This window comes from Stigmatopora argus, chromosome 19, assembly GCF_051989625.1.
Source record: "Stigmatopora argus isolate UIUO_Sarg chromosome 19, RoL_Sarg_1.0, whole genome shotgun sequence".
Taxonomy (NCBI): domain Eukaryota; kingdom Metazoa; phylum Chordata; class Actinopteri; order Syngnathiformes; family Syngnathidae; genus Stigmatopora; species Stigmatopora argus.
The window spans coordinates 11,355,207-11,380,403 of NC_135405.1; the positions used below are offsets into that span (position 1 = coordinate 11,355,207).

Below are 25,197 nucleotides of genomic sequence, written 5' to 3' on the forward strand. Positions count from 1 at the left end.
CTGTAATCCCCCAAATAACAGCTACTATAAGTTCGGTCTGTGAATGAATTAGGAATTTATAATGATTTAATAATTTTAAAAAAGTAGTTAATTGACGAATAACTTGAATTCTGAAATTAAGTTATGGAAAAGAAAATTTAAAAAGCAGGGTGACTTTTGACCCAAAGAGTGTGACGAAATGGCACTTCCCTCCCACGCAAACTCCACGTCACTAACGTACGTTCATTCTTTGAAGTTGATAGGCATGAAAGAACTCAAGAGTAGGAACCACGCCTCATTCTAAAACGCATTTCCTCATTATTAACATATTTTTGATTTAACGTGGGACAAAATGTGTCAAATTCGTGCCGGAACGTGAGTTTTGAAGAAGCTCCGTCACACAAATTGAATGCTCAAATGGCGCCACGGCCTCCAATCAGGCGGGCTGAAGGGCGCACGCGCAATAGCGCAGCCACACGTTGAGTTTAGAAAATGCGTACAACGGGATTTTTCATTATTTACTTTGCTCAGGCTGTGTTTTAAACCCTTTGATTAAATAAATTGTCGTGTTTTGTACGGATAAGAGTGCATTGATCAATTTCAAAAATAAAATTCATTCGAAATTAGCGGTAAAATAAAATTGCTACATTGTAAACATATCACAAGTAACATTAATCCTGCGAAAATGCATTATAGCAGTAACTTGACGACAAATGGTGAAATGTTGTAGGTTGTTTGTTATTACTATATACACTAACGGAAGTGTCGTTTAGAGCTAAGTGGTAAAGCTTTTTTAACGCCTGTGGTGCTTAAAGTTGTGACATATCCGAGCTTTTGGCGAGTTCTTAAAGGCGGCATAGTAGTGAGCTTGTGTGTGAGCTGTGTAGAGGAAGTGGCACCCGACGTGTTCCCGCACCTTTTCCGGTAACATAGCACCGCGGGGCTGGAGGGAGGGAGTGTGAGAGGGGGGCGAAGAGAAGCCTGAGAGCGGGGACTAACGGCCCTGGGACGGCGGGGACCACGATAGTCGCATAGGTGAGTCGTTTCCACCCCACTTTGAGCCGTCGAATGCTCGTGTTCTTTTCATTTTTTTGTTCGTTTTCCGCTTGAAAGTTGTGCGCCGCCGTACTGACACCCCTCCCTGCTCTTGTGTCAAACACACACAGGGTGGCTGAGAGAGAAGAAAGTGGGGGGAATTAGTGACATTTTCGGCCCTTGTCCCTCTTCGTGTCCCGGTGTAGTAGGAAGAGGGGCTTTCCGACGCTTTATTAGCACCAGGAGACTCTACACTTTGGTCGAGCGCGGAAAGCCGGCGGCCGGCCGAGGAGGAAGTGACAAGCTCGGGCTTTGGACTGGGCCTGCCTCGGTGGGAAACAAAAAACAAACCCCCGAAAAAAAGCGTCACCTTCCGTGGAAATGTTGATTCACAAGGGAACAGGTTAGACTGAAATACCCTCACTCGACCGACCCCTCTAGGGCTATCCATCCACACCCACTCACCCACTCCGCCAATCAGGTCACAACCAGCACAGTATCGCCACGTTTTGATTCCAATTTGTAAAAGTATTTATGCAAGATAAACACCATGGGGAAAATGCTCTCCAAGATCTTTGGCAACAAGGAGATGAGAATCCTCATGCTCGGACTGGACGCGGCGGGCAAGACCACCATTCTGTACAAGCTGAAGCTGGGCCAGTCGGTCACCACCATCCCCACGGTGGGCTTCAACGTGGAGACGGTCACCTACAAGAACGTCAAGTTCAACGTGTGGGACGTGGGCGGCCAGGACAAGATCCGCCCGCTTTGGCGGCACTACTACACGGGCACGCAGGGGCTGATATTCGTGGTGGACTGCGCCGACCGGGACCGCGTCGACGAGGCCCGCCAGGAGCTCCACCGCATCATCAACGACCGGGAGATGCGCGACGCCATCATCCTGATCTTCGCCAATAAGCAGGACCTGCCCGACTCCATGAAGCCCCACGAGATCCAGGAGAAGTTGGGCCTGACGCGCATCCGCGACCGCAACTGGTACGTGCAACCCTCGTGCGCCACGTCTGGGGACGGACTTTACGAAGGCCTCACCTGGCTTACCTCAAACTACAAATCTTAACGCCACGGCAACCCTTCTACAATCTGGATCTTCCTTTTAATTCCCCGGTTTCAAAATTCCCGACTTCGGGTAAGTTAAGGTGAGGATTTTCGGTATGCAGTCATCTCCCGATTGGCTTGCCGGTTCTTTCCTTCTTTTCGTTTTAAGTGTTGGCGCTGGGAAAAGTTAGAACTGAGGGAAGGGGAGGAGCTTGAGGAAAAAAATAGCCTCCATTTTGTCGCACTTACTTCTTCGGGTGGCCGAAAATGATCATTTTGGGGTTTTGGACGCCATTTACTCTAAATTTGGATTGAAAAATATCAGTGAGAATCCATGTCAATTCAACTCATTGGCTGGATAGACGTCTATAAACCCAAATTAATTTTCCTTTAACTTTGCTTAGCGCTTATTTTTGCCACGGCGGCATTCGGGAATCTCGCCGCGAGAATTCCGGCAATATATCCAAAGTTTGGGAGAGTCACGACATTTGCCTTTATCAGCAACATTTTCAAAGAATGTCTTTTTTTTCCGGACCTGGACGAAAACAATAATCGATTGTACATCTTTTTGGATGTTGGATAATCACACACTGTGATAGAAATCGTTTTTTTGTTCATTGACTCACACAGATCTTCCATGTTTGTAGTTTCAGCTGCCTTAAATACACTTAGGAAGTTTTTTTTTGTTCTTTTACGGGAGGGCTGTTCTTTAGCGCACTTGTTTAGTTTGACTGACCTTTTCAGACCTTACCAAGTGTTTATTATCGCCTTCTTTTGGTGCTGGAATGACTCCTGTTCGACTTCATCAAGTTTTTCTTTGACGCTTTTCTGCTATGCTGATTTCAATTAATTAAACAAAAACATGATTATATTCACAACACTGTAGAAGTGCCGTTTTTTTTTTTTTTAAGATGGTGAGTCAAGCAACTCGGAGGCTGTCGTCGATAGGCGAGTAGAGGTTAAATGCAGTAGCGGTCCGTGCATTTTCTCGTAGCGCCTCAACGAATCAATCCAACCCTCAAACTATTTTATGGCTATAAAACCTCGACTGCAGCTATAGCTGCAACACATAAAAAATAATCAATAAATCAATGCACAAAAATTGGGTAAAATCCACTTCCTAGCAGCATCTAGTGATTAAATACAAACACTGGAGCTTTTCAGATATCAGAACTGGGCCCACAATTGAAATATTATTTAGGAATATAGCCATAATTTACTCACCAAAAATCCTTTTTAACTGTAGTACACAATATCCATCCTCCTTTCTTCCTTCTTTAGTATCGCCATCGAAGCTAATGCTGAAAGTCGAGCCTGTCCTGTCGTATTTCCGGCATACGAAAAGGCATTGTGGTGTTGCCAACTCCAAATCTGATTGGTTAAAGCAACAGTCTTATCGACGCTTGTTTAATGCAGCAGAGCCTGCAGAACTGATTGTGAAGGCCTTGAGGCAGATTTATGACCCTGGCAACAAATAATGGCTGAAATGTGATTGGTTAAATGCTTCAATATGAAACACACATCTGGAAGCAGTGTAACCAGGGGGAAAAGCAATTAAAGGAAGCTAACAGACCATTTGGAATTATTTAATAAGTATTGATGGACAAAATATAATATATGATTCAGATATTTCTTAGGCCAGCAGAGAAGGCCCTGACGACCCGCCACTGGTTAAATGTCAAGTGGGCGTCCAAGAGGAATAGTAATGCGAAAGGTGTCGCGTGCGTCATTTAAAAAAAGGAAGTGAGACATTTCTGCTTCCCAACAATGAGTTTCATTGACAAGGCCTTAAAAATGAGCTACACTTATTTCAACGATTTTATCTTTTGATCAACTGTCGGATTGTCAGTGGCGTGTCACTAAACCGGTTCTGTTTCGTTGTACACTTTGGAATGTGTTCTTTCGGTTTTTCTTTTAGATTTAAAAAAAAATGCCAATGCTAAAACGTACATGCAATTTACAGCTACTTTTTTAATGTCTCGAAATCTTGAACTATTTTTTGTTATGTTTGCCTATTGCTAGTTCTTTCTATAGTTCGGTAAATAATATGTATAAGTTAGCCTTATGGTAAGCTGTAGCTATTATGTTTATTTCTTTTTTCAAATTGTCCTACACTTAGTCAGCTTGTCATCTTCTGACAAAACCTTTCACTTCCATCGACTCGTCACACAACTTGCGCTAAATCGGCTCAAATAAACTCGCTCGAGTACGCACTCTTCTTTTATTACAGTCTTTAAAAACATTTAATTTTTATGGATTTGTACCCCCAAAAAGTCCCTCGGCTGCACTTTGGTCCTGATTTTGGACAATACTGTAATTCAGCGCTTCCTTCCTCTTGATTGTGATCTGGCTCGAGTCCACCAGGACAGGAAAGAATCCAGCAAGTGCAGCCAGTTCACTCATTAAATACTTTGACTATTAGTTTCGTGGTAAACTACTACTACTACTACAAGTGCACTTAGCTTTGTCATTCACATCATTCTTTTGTACGCAATTAATTTCGCCCCGTTGGGAGCCAATCATCTGTTGCGTTCATGCCAGCGGGAGGAATATGCCGTCGTGGAATTATTTTCTGGGCAAAAAATGTAAAAATCTGCGATCCGCCATTCAGCTTGAAGAACTCGATAAGAGAAGTACGTATTGTGTTTGCCCCGGTCTCCGTGGCAACGCTGACAAAGACTCCGCGGCAGATGGCGGCGTCACGTTCGGGTCGCCTCAACTGAGCGAAAACCCTCTCGGGCTTCCAAGTAGCACTTTTTGCTAATGGGTCTTCTGTAGCGGGGTGTCCTTTGGCAACTCCCCTCGTGACCTCGGCGAGGGGACAAATTCCCCGATGGTGACATAATTGAAGTCAGAAATGTTGAGTCACTTGCACCCTGACACAATTGTGAGTTTAAATAATGCATTTCAGCTGTTGGAGTTTGGACTTCTTCCCTTTCAGACGGCTTGCGAAACCGGGCCTGCTGCAGCCGTAGAGTACGAACGGAGGAGGGCGTGACCCCAGCCAGTCCCATGACGACGAGGTAACGCTACATCTGGTCCGGCCAGTTTCTTACCAACCGGATTTCACAATTTCCTAGGAAGCGCTTATGCACCGACAACGGGTCGTCATTCACGTCCAATTCACGGGCGTGCCCGCGGGTGCGCTTGCGTATGAGTATGTCGTCAATGGATTAGAATTCATTCAAAAGTCTTTTTATTCGCTCTGTTTGTCCACGTTTCGCTGACATTCTTGTGTGTGTTTGCATAGTCATGTTTGACACTGTGTGAACTTGTAGCAATGTTTAACTTTCAATGGACACATTGTCTAAACCACTTAAATATAATCTTACACCTTTTCTCTTTGAATTGTAAATTGATTTGAATTTTGACGGAAAGTTCACTTTTTAATGTTTGCGTAGAAATAGAAATGAAGCAGTACTAATGAAGTATAAAACGTTCTGGAACGTCAATAAGTGTTGAACTGAAATTTACTGCCCTCCTGTGGCGAGACAACTTAATTACGACTCGTGAACGTGACCTTTCACAAGCATCCATTTAAATATATTATGTATAGGCATTTAACCCTACACATGAACTACATCCTTGTAACATTTACAGTACAACCAATTTGGTTGAGTTCGCTCTTTTTCTTGGATGAAATTAACAGAAATACAACAAAAACACAAAAAAAGTAGATGTTTAAATGCCCGGTTTGAATCTAACCGTGGAGCTTCTCACCCCGCTAAGCATTTCACAATTACAGGGGTATTCAGTTAAATGTGCGAATTTTATGACAAAGAAAATTCACATATCAAAGTAGATAAATATGTAGTTGGTTTGCAAATCCAAACACAAATAGACGCAAGAACTGTATTTTAGTTTAATTGTATTTTAATTAAATTTTCTAGAGAGCTATGATTACGGACCACCCCTCCGCTAATGGTATGCTCCACTCCCCGCGGTGCTTTGCTAGTGAACAGATTTCGCTACAAGCTAGCAAGCCGCTTGACTATTTGAAAGCCTCGAAAAGATGCTCCTCCGGCGGACTAAAACCGCCCAACACACGCCAACAAGTCCAGGGGAACTTTATCTGACCGTGTTCCAACTTAACTCCGAAGGCAACCCCCAAATGGTTTTCAACGCGACACTTTCGAGGGGGTGTTAGCATTGTTTAATCGCTTCGTAGTATTCCCGCTGAGGACGACTCGTCTTTTTCTCTCTCCCTTTTCTTTCCAAAATTGTAATTATCCTGATTCCCGGAGCCATCCCTCGCTGATGAATTCACCGAAAAAGGACGGAGACGATGACGGCCCCGTTAAAGACTCGATAAAATACGGCGAACTGGTCATTTTGGGGTAAGTCGTAAAAAAAAAAAAATGTGGGACGAGAATCGCTCCATCATCGTGACACTGCATATACTCACGATTAGTATATAGAAATGTATTTTTTTCACTCAATAATTGTGCTGTATAATGTTTTTGTTTTGACCGGATGATGCGCTTCCCGTCACTCGATGGTCGTTTGGTGTGTTAAAAAGTAACTTTAAAGCCCACGGATGGTCTTGTATTTGGTGGTGGGTTTATGTGTCGTCGTGTAAAGACGCCTCCATGGGTATTTGTCGTACAACTGCATCGGCAGACACTTTTTCATCAATGGTTGTAGGTGTTCAGCTGGAGACAGGCTTGGAGGGGGCTGAAACGCGATGATGTCATCCTATGCTGGATCTTTTATGACTTCAAGTAGGGATCGTCTGAAAAAAGCAAGGCTGTGTGCCTGCTTTCAGTAGTGAAATCCATTTTTAAATAGTTTTTGTTGTTGGTATGAGGACTGTCAGATTTTAGGAGGTGTGGTCGCAGGAGAAGAACAAGTAGGATGCACCGCCTCCCAAGGAATCTGCTGGGAAAACTCTCATCCCGGCCGGCTTCACGTAGACGTCCCTCTTGGCCTGCACGGCTTCCTGTCTGAGCCAAAGATAACTGACCCGATGGCCTATCGCTTCCCCCATCCCTTTCTTTCCTGGCCGCTGGCTGAACATCTGAATACCAATGAGTCGTATTCCTTGACGTTCATACAAAGAGGAGCGGTACAGAACAATCTTTTATTTCCACTCCAAACCACCCTAAAATAGTGTTTTGTTTTCCAAAGAATCAGTTCCTATCAGCTAAACTTCACTCTTAGTATCCTCCTACGAAATTGGCCGTTTCCGCCCCTAGTTCCTATCAACTAAACTTCAATCTAGTTTCAGAAAAATATATCCCAAAGTCTTGGACTACCCCATCCACTTTTATGTACAGTGGTACCTCGACATACGATCGTAATCCGTTCCAAGAATGAGCTTTTCGTAACTCGAGCGAACGTTTCCCATTGAAATGAATTGAAAACAAATTAATTCGTTCCAACCCTCTGAAAAAACACCAAAAACAGGATATTGGATTGGAAAAAATGTTGTTTGTTTCTCTCACGCCTTCTTATCTCAACATTCTCTCGGCCTTTTGAGAGCCTCGCTGGTAATGGCAGACCCGGCCGGCGTCCAGTAGGAGTGAATATTTCATGCAGTGAATTTTGATGCTTTTGTGCTCGCATGACACAAATGGCCGACCGCGTCATAAGTCACACGGCCCTGCTTTATCTCTCTGGGCTCTTTATTTATCTCCCCCGTCCATCTTTTCCCTTCTGGCCTTAGTTTATTGCATTTTCGTGCCGGCCAGGCTCTTTCTATTTGCGTTCTTTCTCCTCTGACGTTACGTATTTTCATTCAAAGGAGATTCATTTCGACCTTTTCTGATTAGCTTTTTCTACAACAGCTTAAAAAAAATTGTGGGCATGACCAGGCTTTTGCTATTTATCTCGAAAATAGCAAAAATCGGAATTTTCCACTTTAGAGCGGCGATAAATTGTCTCAAAAGTTTACTCTTCTGAGCTGTAAAATTGCAGTGAGCTGCGTGGGGGTGCGAGAGCATATTTCTCGTCACTAAGGCGCAATATGAACAATGGTTGATTTGTTTTCACACTTGTATGACAGTGCAGGGTATTAGAATGGGGGCTTAAGTCTTTTCCTGGACAATTAACTTATTCACGGTTTTGCTTACTGTGGCATTATTGTTGGCTTAACGTATTTAGTTGCAATTCTGCGTTCAAAAAAGTGGGACAAAGAATACAGTGTGAACTGTATCATGGTTTTCCAAGGCAATAGCACATGTTTGCAAGTATCCAAGTTTGATGAATTACAAAGATAATCACTCTGCTTTTATTGAACGTGAGTATTTTCTGCTAAGAGGCTTAAGAAGAGGATTGGGGAATTTTTTAGGTAAACAATGTCTCAAAAAGATTATTGGATGAGCAAAATAGGTGTCGATTAATCAAGCTAGCCGCATCTGTCAATGTTTTTGTGTTGTACAAACGAAAGATATCCTCAATGCGATCACATGATTGGAAATAGGATTTATCTTCATAACTTCAGATTTAACAAGGAGATAAGTTGAAAAATGTTGCATTTTCACTCATCTTTTACTTACGCATTCAAACAGTATATTTATTGTTCATATTTTCATCATGTCCAAGGAATTAACTCCCTTTTTTAAAGGGGTTGTAGTGGATTTTTTTATGTGCCACTGAATTGTCAAGATCCTAAAAACAGCATTTAGGGAGTTCCTGACCGGGGGCGACGGTGCTGGACTTTCTGGAAACTTGAGGTCGGTTTCCCGAACGCCTCTTATCAGTCTCCTACGCGCTTCCTGTCACGAGAACAAAACCAGTGGCGTCAGCCGGTGTTTCGAAACGGACGGTGACGCGCAAGCTTTTCCAACCAGAGTCACAGAATGATAAAACGATTATATCGATTAACCACAGCTCTGCTGCGTCTGCATGTTTTTTTTTATGTTGTCTATTTGACATCACCACGGGGGGAATGAAACATTGATCCAACATTACCAGCATTCTACATCATTGACATCTCTTTCTCCCTCATCAGGTACAATGGCTCTCTTCCCAGCGGCGACCGCGGGCGCCGAAAAAGCCGCTTCGCTCTGTACCGGCGCGGCAAGGCCAACGGCGTCAAGCCCAGCGCCGTGCACATCCTCAACACGCCGCAGGACAGCAAGGTGCGTGCGTGCGTGCTATAACGGACTAACTTAGCTCCATGCTAATTATTAATAGGGCAAGTGGAGGCTAATGCTCGCCACTGGCTTTGTTGCAGGCTGTGCACAGCAGGGGGCAGCACAGCATCTCCTTCACACTGTCCCGCAACCAGACTGTGGTGGTGGAGTATTGCCATGACAACAATACCGACATGTTCCAGGTAACGCCCATGTTCACATTCGAGATACCGCAAATCGATGTCGGCGTTATCGTTGGTGTCAAATTTAATATACTAGCCTCGCACGGTACTGAAACACAATCTTGTCTTATCATTTGCAGATTGGTCGCTCAACCGAGAGCCCCATTGACTTTGTGGTGACGGACACCTCCGGGGGAGCCAAGGAGGGCGAGGACCCCTCCATCGCCCCCAGCACCATTTCACGTTTTGCCTGCCGCGTGGTGTGCGAGCGCCACCCGCCGTACACGGCGCGCATCTACGCCGCCGGCTTCGACTCCTCCAAAAATATCTTCTTAGGGGTGAGTTTTTCGGAAAAAAATATCCGTTCTGAGTGTGCGGTTTTAGACGAGCGAGGCTGTGGAATATTGACGTGTGTGTGGCTCGGCAGGAAAAGGCGACCAAGTGGAAGAACCCCGATGGCCACATGGATGGGCTGACCACCAATGGCGTGCTGGTGATGCACCCCGAGGACTTCCCGGAAGACCCCAAGCAGGGTCTGTGGCGGGAGATCTCGGTGTGCGGTGACGTCTACGCCCTAAGGGAGACGCGATCCGGTCCGAGCAGGGGCAAACTTGTGAGTCGGCAGCTTGTTTTCATTTATTTGATCTTAGACTGGACAGGGTAGGTAGGAACAGTTGATGATCTTTTGGGCTATTTGCCTACCTAGATTGTACAAAGCTTGAAAATCCAGAACGTTGCACCTTTTTGTCAGCAGTCTGCTAAACTTGAGTATTTTTAAAAATCGGGCAGCCTTATTTGTAAGGATTCACCATTGTGTTTGGATCTCGACAGGCGGAAGGTGAGAGCAGTGCTCTACGCGACGGGTCGCTGGTGGATTTATGCGGCGCCACCTTGCTGTGGCGCACGGGCGAAGGCCTCATGCGTGCTCCCACCCTGCGCCACCTGGAGGCGCTCCGCCAGGAACTGAACGCGTCGCGGCCGCAGTGTCCCGTCGGCCTCAGCACTTTGGCCTTCCCGAGCCTGCCGCGCAGCCACAGGTAGATAGCCGCAAACTAGCCTTGCTAAGGTAGCCCAACGACACTCGACGGACGGATTTTCCGTGGCTTTGTCGCCGCCATTTGGTGACGGTCTGCTCGTTTCAGCCTGGAAGAACGTCAGCCCTGGGTCTACCTGACCTGCGGCCACGTCCACGGACGCCACGACTGGGGTCAGAGATCCCAGGCGGGCCAGGAGGAGCCCTTAGAAGGCGAAGGCTCCACCACGCGGCGGGAATGCCCACTGTGCCGCACCGTGGGGCCCTACGTGCCCCTGTGGCTGGGCTGCGAGCCGGCCGTGTACCTGGACGCCGGCGCCCCCACCTACGCCTTCGTGCCCTGCGGCCACGTGTGCTCCGAGAGGACAACCAGGTACTGGGCGGACACCCCGTTACCCCACGGGACGCACGCCTTTCGACCCGTCTGCCCCTTCTGCTCCGCCGCGCTTAGCACACCCGGGTGGACGCGACTCATCTTCCAGGGTCCCATCGACTAGCCGTGACGCAAAGCTCCGTTCCTTTCCAGTTTTAGTCCGTCTATAACCATATGCAGCCCCTTCCCTTTCCCCCCCTCCTTCAGGCCTTGATGATGGAGGAAAGAGGATCTGGAATTTGGGCAAATAAATTAAATTTCCATCCAGGGAATTTGTTTATCGTGCTCAGATTAAGACCTTGATCGTCGTATACCAAGTAGAACCAGACCTCAAGCCCGTCATCCAGCAAACGGAGTTTAACCAAGGGCTCGGAACCCCACAAACTCTGTAAGATCCACCTAACACACACACACACACTCACTAAACTCCCTAAAGCAATAACACCACTTGCTCGTGCATAAGCTAAGATCTCTCGGTCGCCTCTAACGTAGCTGTAGCGATGCCCCCCTCCTCCCCCCCGACCCCCCCAACACAGAGATTTGGAGGTCAACCAGAAGTGTATTCCATCAAAGTATTCAATGAGTTTCCCCAACAAAAACTTGCAATGCGTGGAGTTATCTTAACCAACGTTTTAGAAAAAATACACAAAAATGTCAATAGTCTGGGGCTCTTCTGTTTACATATTATCTATACGACCATTGCGTATTTAACCAGACACGGTTAATCATCTTTTTATATTTTATTTTGTAACATTCTAATTGGTGGGGGTTACGAAGAGTGGCGGCCCACCAGGTTTATAAGAAATTTAGGTCAAGAACAGTCAATATTCTAATAACTAAAATGCAGAAAAATTACATTGAATTTTTAGTATGCAAACAAAAACATAAATTCAATGTCAAAGAAATTTGCTAATGTGAGCATTTTTTAGCAGTATTAATGCAAAAATATGTGAATAAGTAAGAATTAATGTTTTTTTTTCTCATTCAACTGCCAGAAGCTCATTACTAGCCACCACCTCCGCTAAAATCTAAATATAGTCCTACTTTTTACATTACACTCGGATTAACACCAACACACTTCTGGTTTTCCCATTCCCACCAATAGGGTTCCTTTCTAAAGTCCCTTTGTTTGTCCGTGTATCCAAAGGTTAGACCTTGCATAACCTCAAATGCGAAACTTGTTTTCTTAAACGGCGTGCGTGTCAAAGAAAAGTTATTTTGTTAGGAAATGTGGTTCCGTGTTTCCCAAAAAAACAAAACAAAACAAAAAAAAGATATATATAAATATGCTATTTTTCTATCTGATTTAGTTGTTGAACTCAGTGAAAGTTAAGCGTATGTTCTGGGACGTATTAAACGTAGAAGAGCCTGTGAGTGTGAAAACGTTGCCAACACTGTGTTATTTACTCACTCACTAACACACACACATGCACACACGCATTGAATTCATGTTGACAGTGCTCCCGGACGTTGAATGTAGCCGACCACACGGGCTATGTGTTTTATTAGCCTCTCCCTGGTGCTCATATTGAATGGTCTATATTGTCAAACTATTTTTGTAAATGAATATGACAGCGTAGCCCCGCACCCACTCGCTTGAATATAATCACTTCACGTATGAAAGAGTGGCTATAACTCACGTTGGTGTGTCCCGCTTGCATGTAGACACGTGCGCACAGTATGTACGGCGCATTTAAAATGAGCGATTGACCACTAAGATGTCTTCCGAGTCTTCGGCTGTTCGATGTGCAAAAATAGAAGGACAACAAAAAAGAAAAAAATCCTCATACTTGACCGATATTTGGAAGTGAGAGTAACACTTTGTACTGTAGTTCTAATATTTGCCGTCACCTCTGCTGCAGCATTAGTGAAATTCCGCCCGCATTAAGTTTATTTTGTTATCATTCATCCAGTATTTTATTATTATTTGACCTCGTAGCTCCCTCGTGATGAAAACGGCACTTCTGCTGGTTAAAATTTCATCTCCTGTTTTAAAATTGCTTTAATTTTCCCATTTAAAATGTAACTTAATATGATTTTGTCCTTCAAGCTACCACACGAGTTCCACAATTTGAACGTCGTTGATCATTTTTTGGTGCTTCTAGTCATGTGGTTGATCGTTTTTGATGGTTGTTAGTCGCTCAGGATTTAGAGTGGCGCACGGTGATTTTAAATAACTATAACATAAAAGCATTTATCTGCTCATCTTGAAATGTATACGAGGTCACAAGTGATCACTTACTTACGGGTTTGAATAAAACAATGAAAGCGTGCGAACCTGCCAAAAGTTAGATTTGTAATTAACATTCAATACGGTGTTGGCATGTGGATGGAAGAACTGTTGCAGCACCTCCTTTTACTTTTAGATTCCTTTATTCCTTTTTACTATAGTCTCTATTATTGAATTGAATTGAACCCTTAGTTTTAACGTGTAGCCTCTACTAGATCCAGAAAGTGTATTTATTTACTTTTAATATGCCGTTTCTTTTTAGCACTTATCTAACAATGTCATATATCAGTTGACGTTGCTTTATTTCAACATACTGAGACCGTGAAGCCACCTCACCTTTTTATTATGCATTTTTTTAAAGAAATACAAACCATGTACAGCTTTTTCTCCATTATTTGACTATTTTATTCCACTGTAACCGAATGGTGCACAGACAATCGCTATACACATGTCAATAAACCTGTTGAAACGTGCCCATTTTTTTGTTTGCTGGTTGTTTTTTATTGTTTTTTTGTATTCATGCATTAATGGAAAGACTAATACTTATTTGCCAGCAGGTGGCGATCGTTCCCCACTCAATTTTAATGGATGACTACTGAATTGCTCTGAATTTCATCACCTCTGGAACATTTTTTTTCGTATTTTGCATCACCAAGCAAAATTGGCAGACGTTTGAATTAAAATAGAAAATAAAAAATAAGGTTATTGTGGGGAAAAAGTTAACTAGCAAGAATACTATTTCCATGATGTGCATCCTTTTTCCTTTAAAGGCTTATGATGCCAATTCCATGGCGAACACCACGTCTAATCTGCTTTGCAGCGTGAGAGGTAAATGGAGGAAATCCAAAAACCCGCAGCGTCAACAAATATACGGTTGATTTTTCGTACTGCTCCAACGTGAGCTTTTTTTTTTTTTCATATGCAATTGAAATGTCTTTCCATCCATTATTTTAATAGTACTTCTTACAACAATATGGCATTGGACACACTTATAGATTTTCAACGAATATGGTGATTAAAATAAATATTCACTTGAGCAAAACTGTAAATTATTCATGGGTCAGATTTATATATTTTTTTTATGACAGGTGACCTAAAAATAATGCGACGCTGTTGACATCGGTTTTGCATACCCACAATTCCTTGCAAAAAAGGCGCCAAGAATCCCGGAAGTGAACGAGTCCTAACTCCGAAGGTACTGTTACAAACTTTTAGCGTGTGAACACTGCATTACCAAGCCGTTTTAAACATATAATTCATTATATTAGCATAAAAATATGTGCTATTGTTGTTTTCTTCATATGTATACTTTTGTAAATGCCAGAATGAACCTGCTTTATTTGTTTTACAGCTTCATTTGTACAGTCAGTGTGGTCAATATCGAGGGAGTTAGCGTTCAAAATGGAGGGGGCTTTAAACAATACATTTATATTCTCACTAAAGGGATTCGTGGCTATTGATCCTTACTAATTAATGTGTAAGCCTCTATGGGAATGTGTTTATTCGAGACAATCAAACGTGAAGGGGACTCTTCTATCTCCTAATTTTAATGACGACCCTTAATTAACTTCAAGACCTCACCTGTTTACCCCCGTTTGCTTTTGTACGTTACAAACATGTTAATTTTGCCGTACTATCCAAACAAATTCAATTAATGATCATATTGGCTCGTTACAAGCTCATTGTCGCTATTATTTTGCGTGTAAAGCAATCCCAGTGTAGTACATATGCTGCTAATAATGATTTTATTGACGTTATTTAATATGCGGTGTTATCCTCATCCAGGGAGAAGATGCTGGGCTAATCCTAAAATGGCGTTTCGAGAAGATTCGAATTCAAGTGTGGCATCTGCTGGATGTTGTGGTGTATGTAAGTAACATGTTTATTTCAAATTATAATTTATCAATAGAAGTGAAAACTAATGTATATTTACAAAGAGTTAAAAAGTATCAATGTGTACATGATAAAACAAACTTTGCCATTAGAGAACCATCCAAATGTTGTTTTCATGCTATTCAGTTATTATGTGATAGACACTTTTGACATTTTTTTTGTAGTGAAGATTGTATAAGCTAAATCCCAAAAGACATTCAGTGAGATACGTTGCCGGTTCTGAGTCACACATTAATATTTCACGTTAAAAGCATAAAAAGTGCAAACTTTTGCCTTCCCACACGTCAATGTCCTCGTGTTTTTCTCAGCGTGACCGATGACAGGCCCGAGGAGGCATCGCCATTAATCCCTGTAAATGACAGCTAATGAAGTTGCTATTTCCCCTTGGAAAGTGTTTGATGATGAGCTGGGGGGGTCAGGGGGGGTGTCCTGCCGGTGGCACTCGGCCGATACGACCATTCCTCTTTGAAAACTCCTCAAATAATATTTCTTTTTCTCTGGCCGCTGCCGAATTAAGCGATGGTGCTTTTTCAAAACATTTCTCATTACACCTTATCGCCAGGCCAGAGTGTGTGAGACTGCGTGTGTTTGGTGAGAAGGGGGGCGGCAAATTAAAGCGGCGAATGAGCGGCGGCGAGCCAAGCGAGCTGGGAGACATCAAAGCGCTCCGTTTAAATGGAACGATGGCGTGCAAAAGATCCCAGCACGTCAAGATTAACCTCGTCCTTCCTCTCGAGAACGGGGCGATATTACACGCTGGCATACACCCCCCCCCCCCCCCCCCCCCCCCCCCCCCGTCGTCGCGAGTTTGTCTCTATGTGAGAGTACGAGGGGGGACACCATTTTGTGGAGGTTGCTTTGAAAAGTTGAGAATTTTAACAGCAAGCTCTTTTCCTCACTCAAGAGAATGTCGACTTCAACCCAGGGTAGGTAACGTGTCCAAGCACATCTTCACGGGAGGCTGCTTTGAACAAGACACATTGACTTCATTGGGAAGGAGGGGTGACAAACTCATTTTTGAATGTTGAAAGCCACGTCGTCCTCGCCGTTTAATTCGGAGGGCCGCTTGTCTTATTTGATTAAAAACGAAAAAAAATAGCTTTGAAAATAAAACTAGATTTTTGAAAAGATTTCTGGATACAAAAATGGGGAATAAAACGTAAATATTCTTTGTTTTCAATTTCAAAATCTTTACTTTAAATATTTCCTTTTTTGTCTTTTAACAATTATTTTTAATTTTCAACAGGAACGAGTTAATATAATTTAAGATATAAAAGCATAAACCAGGATTTTTTTTATTGCTACTGTCAGGTAACTAAAAATTTGAATCGTAATTAATCACATGCCATGAATAGTTAATTGTACCAAGTTCCTCAATTGTTTCAGTATTTTAAATGCAAAAAATGATTGTCGAACAATTGCTACCTACCCTCCCAATTAAAATAGATTGCCTATAAATATATATATTTTTAAGGAACTAATGGGTAAATCCAGAAGCATCGTTAGCAAATTGATCGTAAGATACCAACCCTCCAATTCCGACAGATCGGACGCCTCTACCCGTCAATGTCACCTAAATATGATCATTCCCCTCCAAGCCAAAGAAATGCGCACACATCAAACACGGGCGATTCATCCCTAGCTCCAATTCAAAGTATTTCCCCGCTTATTTCCAGCCTTGTCTTTCTCCCCCTGCGCCAACTTCTTTACAGCACGGCGGTTTGACGCCGACGTGCGCGCGCTCAATCCCGGCCGGCCGGATTAGTGACGTCGACGTCAGCGCTCACCCTCGCCGCTCGCTCCGATAAGAGAGCGAACGGCGAAGCCTTCTCGCTCGCTCGCCCGTCTGCCGCTCCCTGCGCTCAATTTCAGATAGCGCTAATGGAATCTGTCCCGCACGATTGTAATGCAAGCGAGACTCATTCTCCATGGAGCTTGGAACTGTCAGATTGCTGTGTGTGTGTTTTGGGTAAGCGGGGTGGGTGGGTGGTGGGTGGGGGGGTCTCTGAAGGAGCGCGTGATGAAGAGGTGTGTGTGTGTGTGTTGAGTGTCTTTATATATATACTACTGTATGTGTGTATATTATGACAGGATCCGTCCTTGTTGTCATGTAACTGTAGTGTAACCTACGACATGTTTTCCGCGCGCTCTTTAAAAGTGTTGAATTAAACATTAGTGATGAATTGTCATAATGAGGTGTTGAATTTTGGATCATTTTGGCAGGTCTTAAATTCCTCAAAGTTTAATTTAATTGCTTGAAATGATGTTTTTTTTGTCAAAGTCATCTTTTTAAGGGCCACAAAGTAGTTAAGTATTATGTCAACCTCCCCGTATAGATTTTTAATTCATCAACTAATCAGCACCTATCAATTATCCTATGAACCGCTACCTATTTTGGTCGTTGAAATGAACTGTCTAAAGATGTTAAACTCAAAATTGTCTTTTTTTCTTCTTCAGCCTTTTAGTAGAAAATATTTATATTAAATGTTTAAAAAGTGGGAAAATTCATGGAGTCCTTGATATTTTTTTTAATCGAGGACTACAAAATGACTTGATCTGGATCTTTTGCGGAATTGACACCCGATAAATCGATAACCAAATCATGGGCCAGCGTCCATCTCCATTTAGCCCATCGATGATGTAGCGATTGTAGAAATCCAACCATTAAAGGGCTTTGCTCCAATCTAAGCACATTGAGGGGAAATACCAATTTGGCAGCACTACAGGGATTACAGTGGCAATTTTTAATCTGGGACAGATTGTTGCACTTGTCCGCACTTTAAATGGTTACCCAAAAAACAGCTGGAGCTTATTAAACTCCTGAATAAAATAAAGTGCTCCCTAAATCTTGCAGGAAGGGCTTTTCGCAGTCAGAGCCTCCATTACTGTTCCATGACCCCCTGGGAAGAGTTTAGAAGCTCCTTGTGGGGGCCTGGAGGAGCTTCTTTCTACTCTATAGTGGAAACGTTAGGCAGAAATGGTCGCACATGGCTGTGATAATCAAAAAATTGCAAAGTAGGGTTACCCCTATTAGAACTTTTAAAATAATTAATAGCAGGAAAAAATCACAAAGTAGTGAAGATGCGATCATCGAGGGATTACTGTATTTGTAAAATCCTGAACTACCCTTTAGTTGGTTTTTAGTACACATTCTTTAAAACTTACTTATACGCAGTATAAAAAAACAAGATGAAAGGAGTTGCCATAACTCGTCCAACTTTCAAAATTCAACACCTCATCTTACATTTTTACTAAATAGGTCGCTGATCGCAAATCCACAGTGATGAAACACCGCCATTTGTTATCAATTCTTGTGGTATGCAAACTTGAATTCACAGATAAGCTGGAAACACATTTGATTGGAATCAAAGGTCAGTACCCTACCGCCAAAATACTTCTCTTCCGCGCAACCACATTTTGATATTAAATATTGCCGTTAGTTAGGTTCCAGAATGCTACGTTTAGCAAACGGCCATGCAAAAGAGCTAGCGACCGTGCGCTTAATCACAACTAGAGTTTCCCGGGCAAAGCCGAGTGGATTAAATTCTCGTATCGGAACATGAGAGGAAGTGCAGAGTTCATCTCTGACAGAAGGTAGAAGGAAAACCGCAAACGGTTATCTGGCAAAGCGGAGCGATCCCAGGCTGCAGAGCGCGATACCGTCGAGGAAGAAAAGACGCCACGCGGCGACGAAGACGGGCCGATAAAGACAAGGAGAGGAGAGAACGGCGCTCCCCGGCAAATTGGCAAAGTCAGGGGTCTCGCAGTGCTTTGCATTTCATTTACATGGCTGGCCCTATCGACCAATCGGATTGGGAGCGCAGCCCGTGGCTTAGGAAGGCGAATAAAGACTCCAAATGCCTTCACTGCTCTCATCCCGCTCGCTTATAATACCCTGTCTGCCTCTCTTTTCTCTCTCGCCGCCGTAATACCCTCGCTTGGTCTCTCTGGAAGTAAACCCTGTCCGCTGTGATAGTGGGATGAGGTTGATTGGGAGAAGTGTGCGGAGGGGAGGGGGGCTTTGAGAGCTGCTGCCACCACAAGAAAAAAAAAGAAAGATAATTGTGAGCTCATAAACAGAAAGAAGCTGTCACATGTGCTTAGTAAGATTTTGGACAAAAAAGTAAAGCCAAGTGGACCTGAAAAAGTCACAAAAAGGGGGATGTTACAACTAGAAACCTTTTTTTGGAAATGTGAATCTGAATTTGTTAATGCCTTATTGTAGTCATAACTGCAATTAAATGTACCGTATTGACCCTAATATCAGACGACCCCTCTTTTTCAACACCAATTTTGAAAAATACTTTTTGAACACAAAATTCAATTTTTATACAGAAAATAATTATAGTACATCTAAAACAAATGATTCTAACCATATATTTTTGAGAAAATTTTGCCTCATTCAAACTGTATTAATATCTGAACATTTAAATATGTAAACTAAAGTGCAATCACATTTGTAAAAGAATGGCTTCTGGTTTTTGAAATGTAAATTAACCAATCTAATGTAATCAAACAACAAAATTGCAATAACTGTATTACCCATCAAAGTATTATTTGCTTTAAGATATCTGGCGCAATCTAGCATTGTGAATTGGTATAATGTCTATACCCCGAATTTAAGACGATTGACACTTTTTCGGTCTTATTTCAATTCAAAAAAACACCGTCTTATATCCGGGCCAATACGGTAAGTGTAAAAATAGAACCAGAACCTAAAACAGCCATCTGCATTTTTCTCACAGTTGAAACATTTCCCACAAAAATCCCCATTGATTGTGTGTAGAAGCATCGTGACAGCAAAACATACACTTCAGGGAACACAATTTATGCTAATTAATAGGAAAACCATCTGATTAATGAGAGACAAGTGGTTGTAATTACACACTATTGAATGGCGATAACCCTGCGCAAGGTTTTTTTTTCAAACTTATTATTATTGATGCGCACACTTGAATTCATTAGGATAATGAGTCGTCAGCCGACGTATTAGCGGAGATGACCTCGGGCGCTCTTTTCTCGCAAGAGACTTTTAGCCACTTAACATGCTCAGATCTCAAGGGTATAATTTTGTGCGTGGAAAAGGGGGTGCCGTCTGCGACTGATAACTGGTGGGAAAACATTTGTGCTCAAGGGCCACATTTAGCGGGAGTCCTCTGTTTGACAATCACTATAAGCATAAATATTACAGTACTCTTAACCATGTCCATTGGCCTAAATAGAGCAAAAAACTTCAAGTATGCAAATGACACATCAGAAACAAGTGATGAGTGCATTCATCCCAATTCTCAATCACTCCCACTTCATCATTGTCCTCATTTTCCCTTTTCTTTGCCTCATGCACAATCACCCCATTGCCGTTAATCATCAATAACAATACCTTATTTGTCAGGGAGGAGTGTTTACAATGGGACGGAGCCCACCCCCGGCCCACCCCCTGTCAAACCACCGCAGTGTGTCAGTGTGCCACCAATTACCCGGCGTAACTTGAATGAGGTCATAACGGGATGGGGTCATTAGCAAAACAAACCCGGCAACCCCGCGGGGACTCGGGCGGGCTTTGGATGGTTTTTGTTATTGGGTGGGAGGGGGGTCTCGGCTGTACTGTAATGGTGAAAGCATGATATTAGTGTATTGATAAATACGTTGGTAAAAATGAATGAAAAATTCACTATGGTCATGATTGGGGTAAAATTTGTATACTAGTGTACTAGAAAAATAAGATTGAACATATACAGGGAATATATTAGTATGCAGTTGTACTTTGGCATGATTTGGGACATCAAGTAACTTTTTTTTTTTAATTTAAAAATGCCATATAAATTACCATTTGGCAGGTGTGGCCTAAATAACCCGAAATGTACATTTGTGGACGCGAGTTCTCTTATAATTATTTTTTTAATTGTTATTTTTGCTGCATAAAATAAATAAGTCTGAATCCATAACATTAAAAAAATCATTTAGATGAACAAAAATAGAAATACACTGGTATTATTTAATTATTATGTTTAAAATTCTATCCTATTCATTTATTCATAACAATAGACGGAATAGACTGTGATTTCTCATCTATTAGGGCCATTGACGGTGCTAAACATCCAATCCATTTTGACATGGAAAAAAATTGCATTGAGATCTAAAGCCGACAATGGCAGCCAATGAGTTAAATGACTAGCCTAAAAAGAGTTAAAAATAAAAATTAATTTGGCTTTAGCTGCTGATTTTTTAAATTTTGCTCCAAATAGATTGGGCGACTCTTGTCGTCAGTGGCCCTAAATGGAATATCAATTAAAAAGCAGCCATTTGAACGCAATTAAAATGATTAAAGATGCTATTATGAAAGCCTGTCCGCGTTGTAAGCGCGTGTCTGCGTACGCGCATCCATATTCCTGTTTGTAAACCTCCATTGTGACGCGTGTAATCCGCATGCTCTCTAATCCCAGAGCAGGTGGCCGGGCGTGTGGCGGCTGAGGGGGTTGCGGCCCGGGCACACGCTCCCAGCATCGCACACACACATACGAGATTGAGCCATGTACGCACCACGATGCTCTATATTTTGGTCCCATGGTCATTTCAACACCAACCAAGACACGTCATTTCCAAATTCTATTAAATACTTCAAACTTTTTCCCCAAATTTTGCTAACCTCCTGGTTCAGCTACCTCCTAGCCAGACGCACTTAACGAGCGGGAAGGAAATTAGCGAGCCTAATTTTAGTTAGCGTTCCCAGCTAGAGAAGTTGACGGCTGGCCAGAGGCCTTGCTGTAACTAGCAAGACCATGAGGCCCCTTCAACTTTGACCCCTGCATTGTATGTAAACGGACAGCATACTTTGGCGGTTGATACTAGGACCTAAAAAAAAAACTTATTTGATGTAGGACATAAGAAAAGAGTAAAACATATTTTTAAACTTGGGTTTTGGTCAACACTATTCTGTTTGTAAAGCACACAAAAATATAAGAAGTTCAACGCGAGCATCTGTTTGACACCCGGATGTGACTTTGAGCATTAAATTGATTTAATCTGGTTGTTTTTTTTACACACGATTTATCCCCCTGTTGTGTTTTTTTAAAGAAGATTTATGATATGCGCCCACCCGCCCGTGGTCACTTGATGGAAAAGCGGCAGCGCTTCAGTGGCTGATAGTTTTTAATCCTGCATTGCATTTAGGCTAAATGGACAGAAGGAACCATTAACAAGGCATTAACTTTTTTATAAAGCACTTTTTTTTAACATATTTAGGGTTTTTCTTGAATGTTGTAATCCGATTTTTTTAAATAATCTATATAAGTGCATGCTTACAGTTAGCGTTATTATATCAACTCCGAACTCCAATGACTGCATGAAAGTTGCTTTAGTTTAGAACTTTTATGTGTACCTTAATTTATTTAATGTGCATGTTTAGTGTGTTCTCTTGAGATTAATTTGTTTTAAAATTTCAGCATAGTAATACAAGAAATTGGGGAGTGGTAATTGACTAAAAGGCAAATAAAATGACTTTGCAGTGTTTTAATTGTTGGTTTTGATATTTTTTTAGCAAAACTTTTTATCATGTTGAGGCTTGTTTTTTGATAATCTGGCCTTTTGTTGTACTTAGTGTTCATTTAAGGTAGTAATTTTCTTTTTATGGGGGATGTGGTGGCATATTTATCTCTTGTAATAGTTCTTCTAATATTAGGATCATATATTGCTCTTATTCTCTAAATACATAAAAACGCAAATACATGCCATTTTGAGGGGAAAATAATATGATCATTATTGCTCCATCTTTTGTTACGGTCCCTAAATTTTCCGTCGCATACGCTGCAAATGTCCAGTAAATTGCAAATTGAATCCCCGGCTGCCATTTTGTGTCTCATGGCGACGCGTTTTTATCAACGGCTTGTCTGACGCCGGCAGACAAACGCCATTGTCTTACTCATTCAAATGAGATTCCACGAGTGGAGCAGCAGTGTTGTTGTTGTTGTTTTTGTTGTGGTCGCGGCAGATGAATTATGTATGCGCTGCCGCGTTAATATGTGATAGAATGTAGGCCACATACTTATGCATAACAATAGTCTACAGTTGTGTTCTCAGCGGCAAAATTGGCTGCGTAGCTCCCACGTTCGCTTTTTATCGCCACAGCTTTGACAGTTGCTCGCTTGCCCAGTCTACTTTCACTCCTTTTGTTTTGGACACAAAAACAAAGTCATACGCCTGTCACTGAACAGCTGATCTAAAAAAAATAACAGTCTATAGACTCCGCTTCCTCACTCCCTCCCAATGGGGGGGAAAGGTCCGTTTTTAACGTTATTTTAACTTTTTTTTAACACAACATATATTTTAATTAAGCAAAAATATAATGATGGATAGCTGGACTGAATTGATTTAATAATGTCTTGCAAGTGGAGGCAGCCAGCAGCCAACATAGTAATAGTTATTTTTTATAAGTTAGTTTTATGCTATGACTTTATTTTTATAAGTATTTAATACTCAATTTATGGTGAAAATAGCTTACTGTAAGGGTTTTAATAATTATTCCGTTTTATAGTATTTTCATGTCTTTCGGTATCAGAGTTTCACTCCGGTAAGTATTAATTCAAAATTGGATTGTTTGTGCTTCCAGTTACTTTAGAAAAAATATTCATGTTTTTCCTTTGAACTTCAAACAAAATGAAATATTAACATTTCGGTTGTGAATTATTGACCTCTTTTTGACACCACAGCTTACTGCAAATAAATATTGACTCCAAATTTTGGTCTTCCGGCCTTCTTGACAAACAATAAGTGGCCCTGAAAAATATATCCAGCTCCAATTTCAAGCATAAACTTGCAAATTGTAGTCGCAGACCCCGATTGTAATTTATGCTAAGCCCTAATTTTCTACCAGCGTAAATTATCACTCTTAATAGCGCTACAGTTTTTTTTCTTCCTTTCAATTCAGGCTAATCGTCTCTGCCCGGGCTCCCAAATTTTGACCCAGTGAGTCAGACAGTCAAGTGCAGGCAATCCTCCAGGCCGTGGAGAAGCCGGCGCGGAATTCCCAGACCCGCGGTCAAGTGGATCCGCTTGGGAAAGCCTGGCCTCGGGGACAAAAGCAACAACAAAACAAAAAACGCCACCGCCAAAAGAAGCTTCCGAGGCTCGCTCTTCTACTTTATTGTTTGACGTGCTCACAAGCGAGCGGGGGATTAATCAAGCGCGTCTGGCGGGTCCATATGGCCCCTCTGGTGGCGCTTGTGCTTAATTAAAAGCCAATGGATACTGGATGGAGTGGGAGTGGGAGGGAGGGGTCCTCCTTAGTCGTACTACTTGAAGACCACTCGTGACTTTCTGCTTTCTGCTGCCATTTTATCATCACAACCTGTTGACGTTGAGCCTAGATGTGTTGTCTAATTTGGTCGTTGCTTTCAACAGTGAAGATTTAAAATATATTTCCCAATATGCTGGAAATGCGATCTGGATATTTGTATTGTTGCGATTTCTAATACGCGCTTAAAAAAATTCTACTTTCAACAGTTTCAGGCCAACCAGTTCTTGAAGATGAATAATAATTGTAAAATAAATGTTCTGGTATCTCGCTCTTGTGGCTATGACTTTGCTGAATGATTTTTATTTATTTATCATTTTTCAGAAGATTCAACTCCCAAAGTTGGACTCGCCAATGAGAGCCATTGATGTGCGATGTATCGGAGCCTTGGTTGCTGATTGGCCCATTCATGGTGCAGGTATTTAATGTCCTATCTTGGTCCTGGGGGAATAAACTTTAACCAGAATTAATAGGTGAATAATTGTGCAGCCTTATTCAATGACAGGTCCATTATATAACTTTATTATTAGAACAACATGACGTTTTTGATCATTTTACTACATTGTGACTGATTTTATTGTTCTTTATTTCTAACTTTGTTCTTGTGATGTTCCTCCTTGATTCTTAAATTCATGATTTAGTTTTTCTCATGATGCATTTTTCCTCATGGGAGTTCATTCTTTCCTCTGACATTTTTCTCACTTATCATTTTGTTGTAAAATGGTCTTCTCTTGACAACTTTCCTCACAAGTGTGTTCCTGAACCCTGACATTTTCATCCCTCTGTTTGCAGTCAAGTGCTGGGATACAACCGAGGCTGTGTTAAAGACGGCGGCCATGTCCACGTATCATCGGCTGCTAATTGGAGGTCAAACGGACAACAAAGCAGTCCTCTCGTCCTAATTAGAGTGATAGCACCATGCCTCTCCTCGCCTTTAATCCGCACGTAGACATCCATAAAATCTAAATCCCTGGAGCAGATGGAAGCGATTGGACCAATTAATCAGCTCTCCGATTGATTTTGGCTGAGAACTTAAGGTAAGTACACGTCA

The 25,197-nt window shown here is 42.2% G+C and overlaps 3 protein-coding genes across 3 annotated transcripts in view; all 3 read left to right on the forward strand.

Annotated features, from left to right (window-relative positions):
- Nucleotides 1-482: 482 nt before the first annotated feature.
- arf6a (ADP-ribosylation factor 6a) lies at nt 483-2,948 on the forward strand. Its single transcript, XM_077586523.1, has 2 exons — nt 483-1,014; nt 1,146-2,948. The coding sequence occupies exon 2, from the start codon at nt 1,565-1,567 to the stop codon at nt 2,090-2,092; it is 528 nt and encodes a 175-aa protein (XP_077442649.1). The 5' UTR covers nt 483-1,014; nt 1,146-1,564; the 3' UTR covers nt 2,093-2,948.
- Nucleotides 2,949-5,957: 3,009 nt separating this feature from the next.
- LOC144064603 (E3 ubiquitin-protein ligase pellino homolog 2) lies at nt 5,958-13,437 on the forward strand. Its single transcript, XM_077587269.1, has 7 exons — nt 5,958-6,407; nt 9,023-9,152; nt 9,248-9,349; nt 9,469-9,666; nt 9,756-9,941; nt 10,160-10,365; nt 10,471-13,437. The coding sequence occupies exons 1-7, from the start codon at nt 6,328-6,330 to the stop codon at nt 10,856-10,858; spliced, it is 1,290 nt and encodes a 429-aa protein (XP_077443395.1). The 5' UTR covers nt 5,958-6,327; the 3' UTR covers nt 10,859-13,437.
- A 656-nt stretch (nt 13,438-14,093) lies between these two features.
- The window catches only part of naa30 (N-alpha-acetyltransferase 30, NatC catalytic subunit), a 31,136-nt gene continuing 20,032 nt past the window's right edge, over nt 14,094-25,197 (forward strand). The window contains exons 1-4 of the mRNA XM_077586891.1: nt 14,094-14,159; nt 14,750-14,833; nt 24,471-24,564; nt 24,939-25,183. The gene's annotated coding sequence lies outside the window, so the exon portion shown is untranslated. The remainder of the gene's footprint in view (nt 14,160-14,749; nt 14,834-24,470; nt 24,565-24,938; nt 25,184-25,197) is intronic.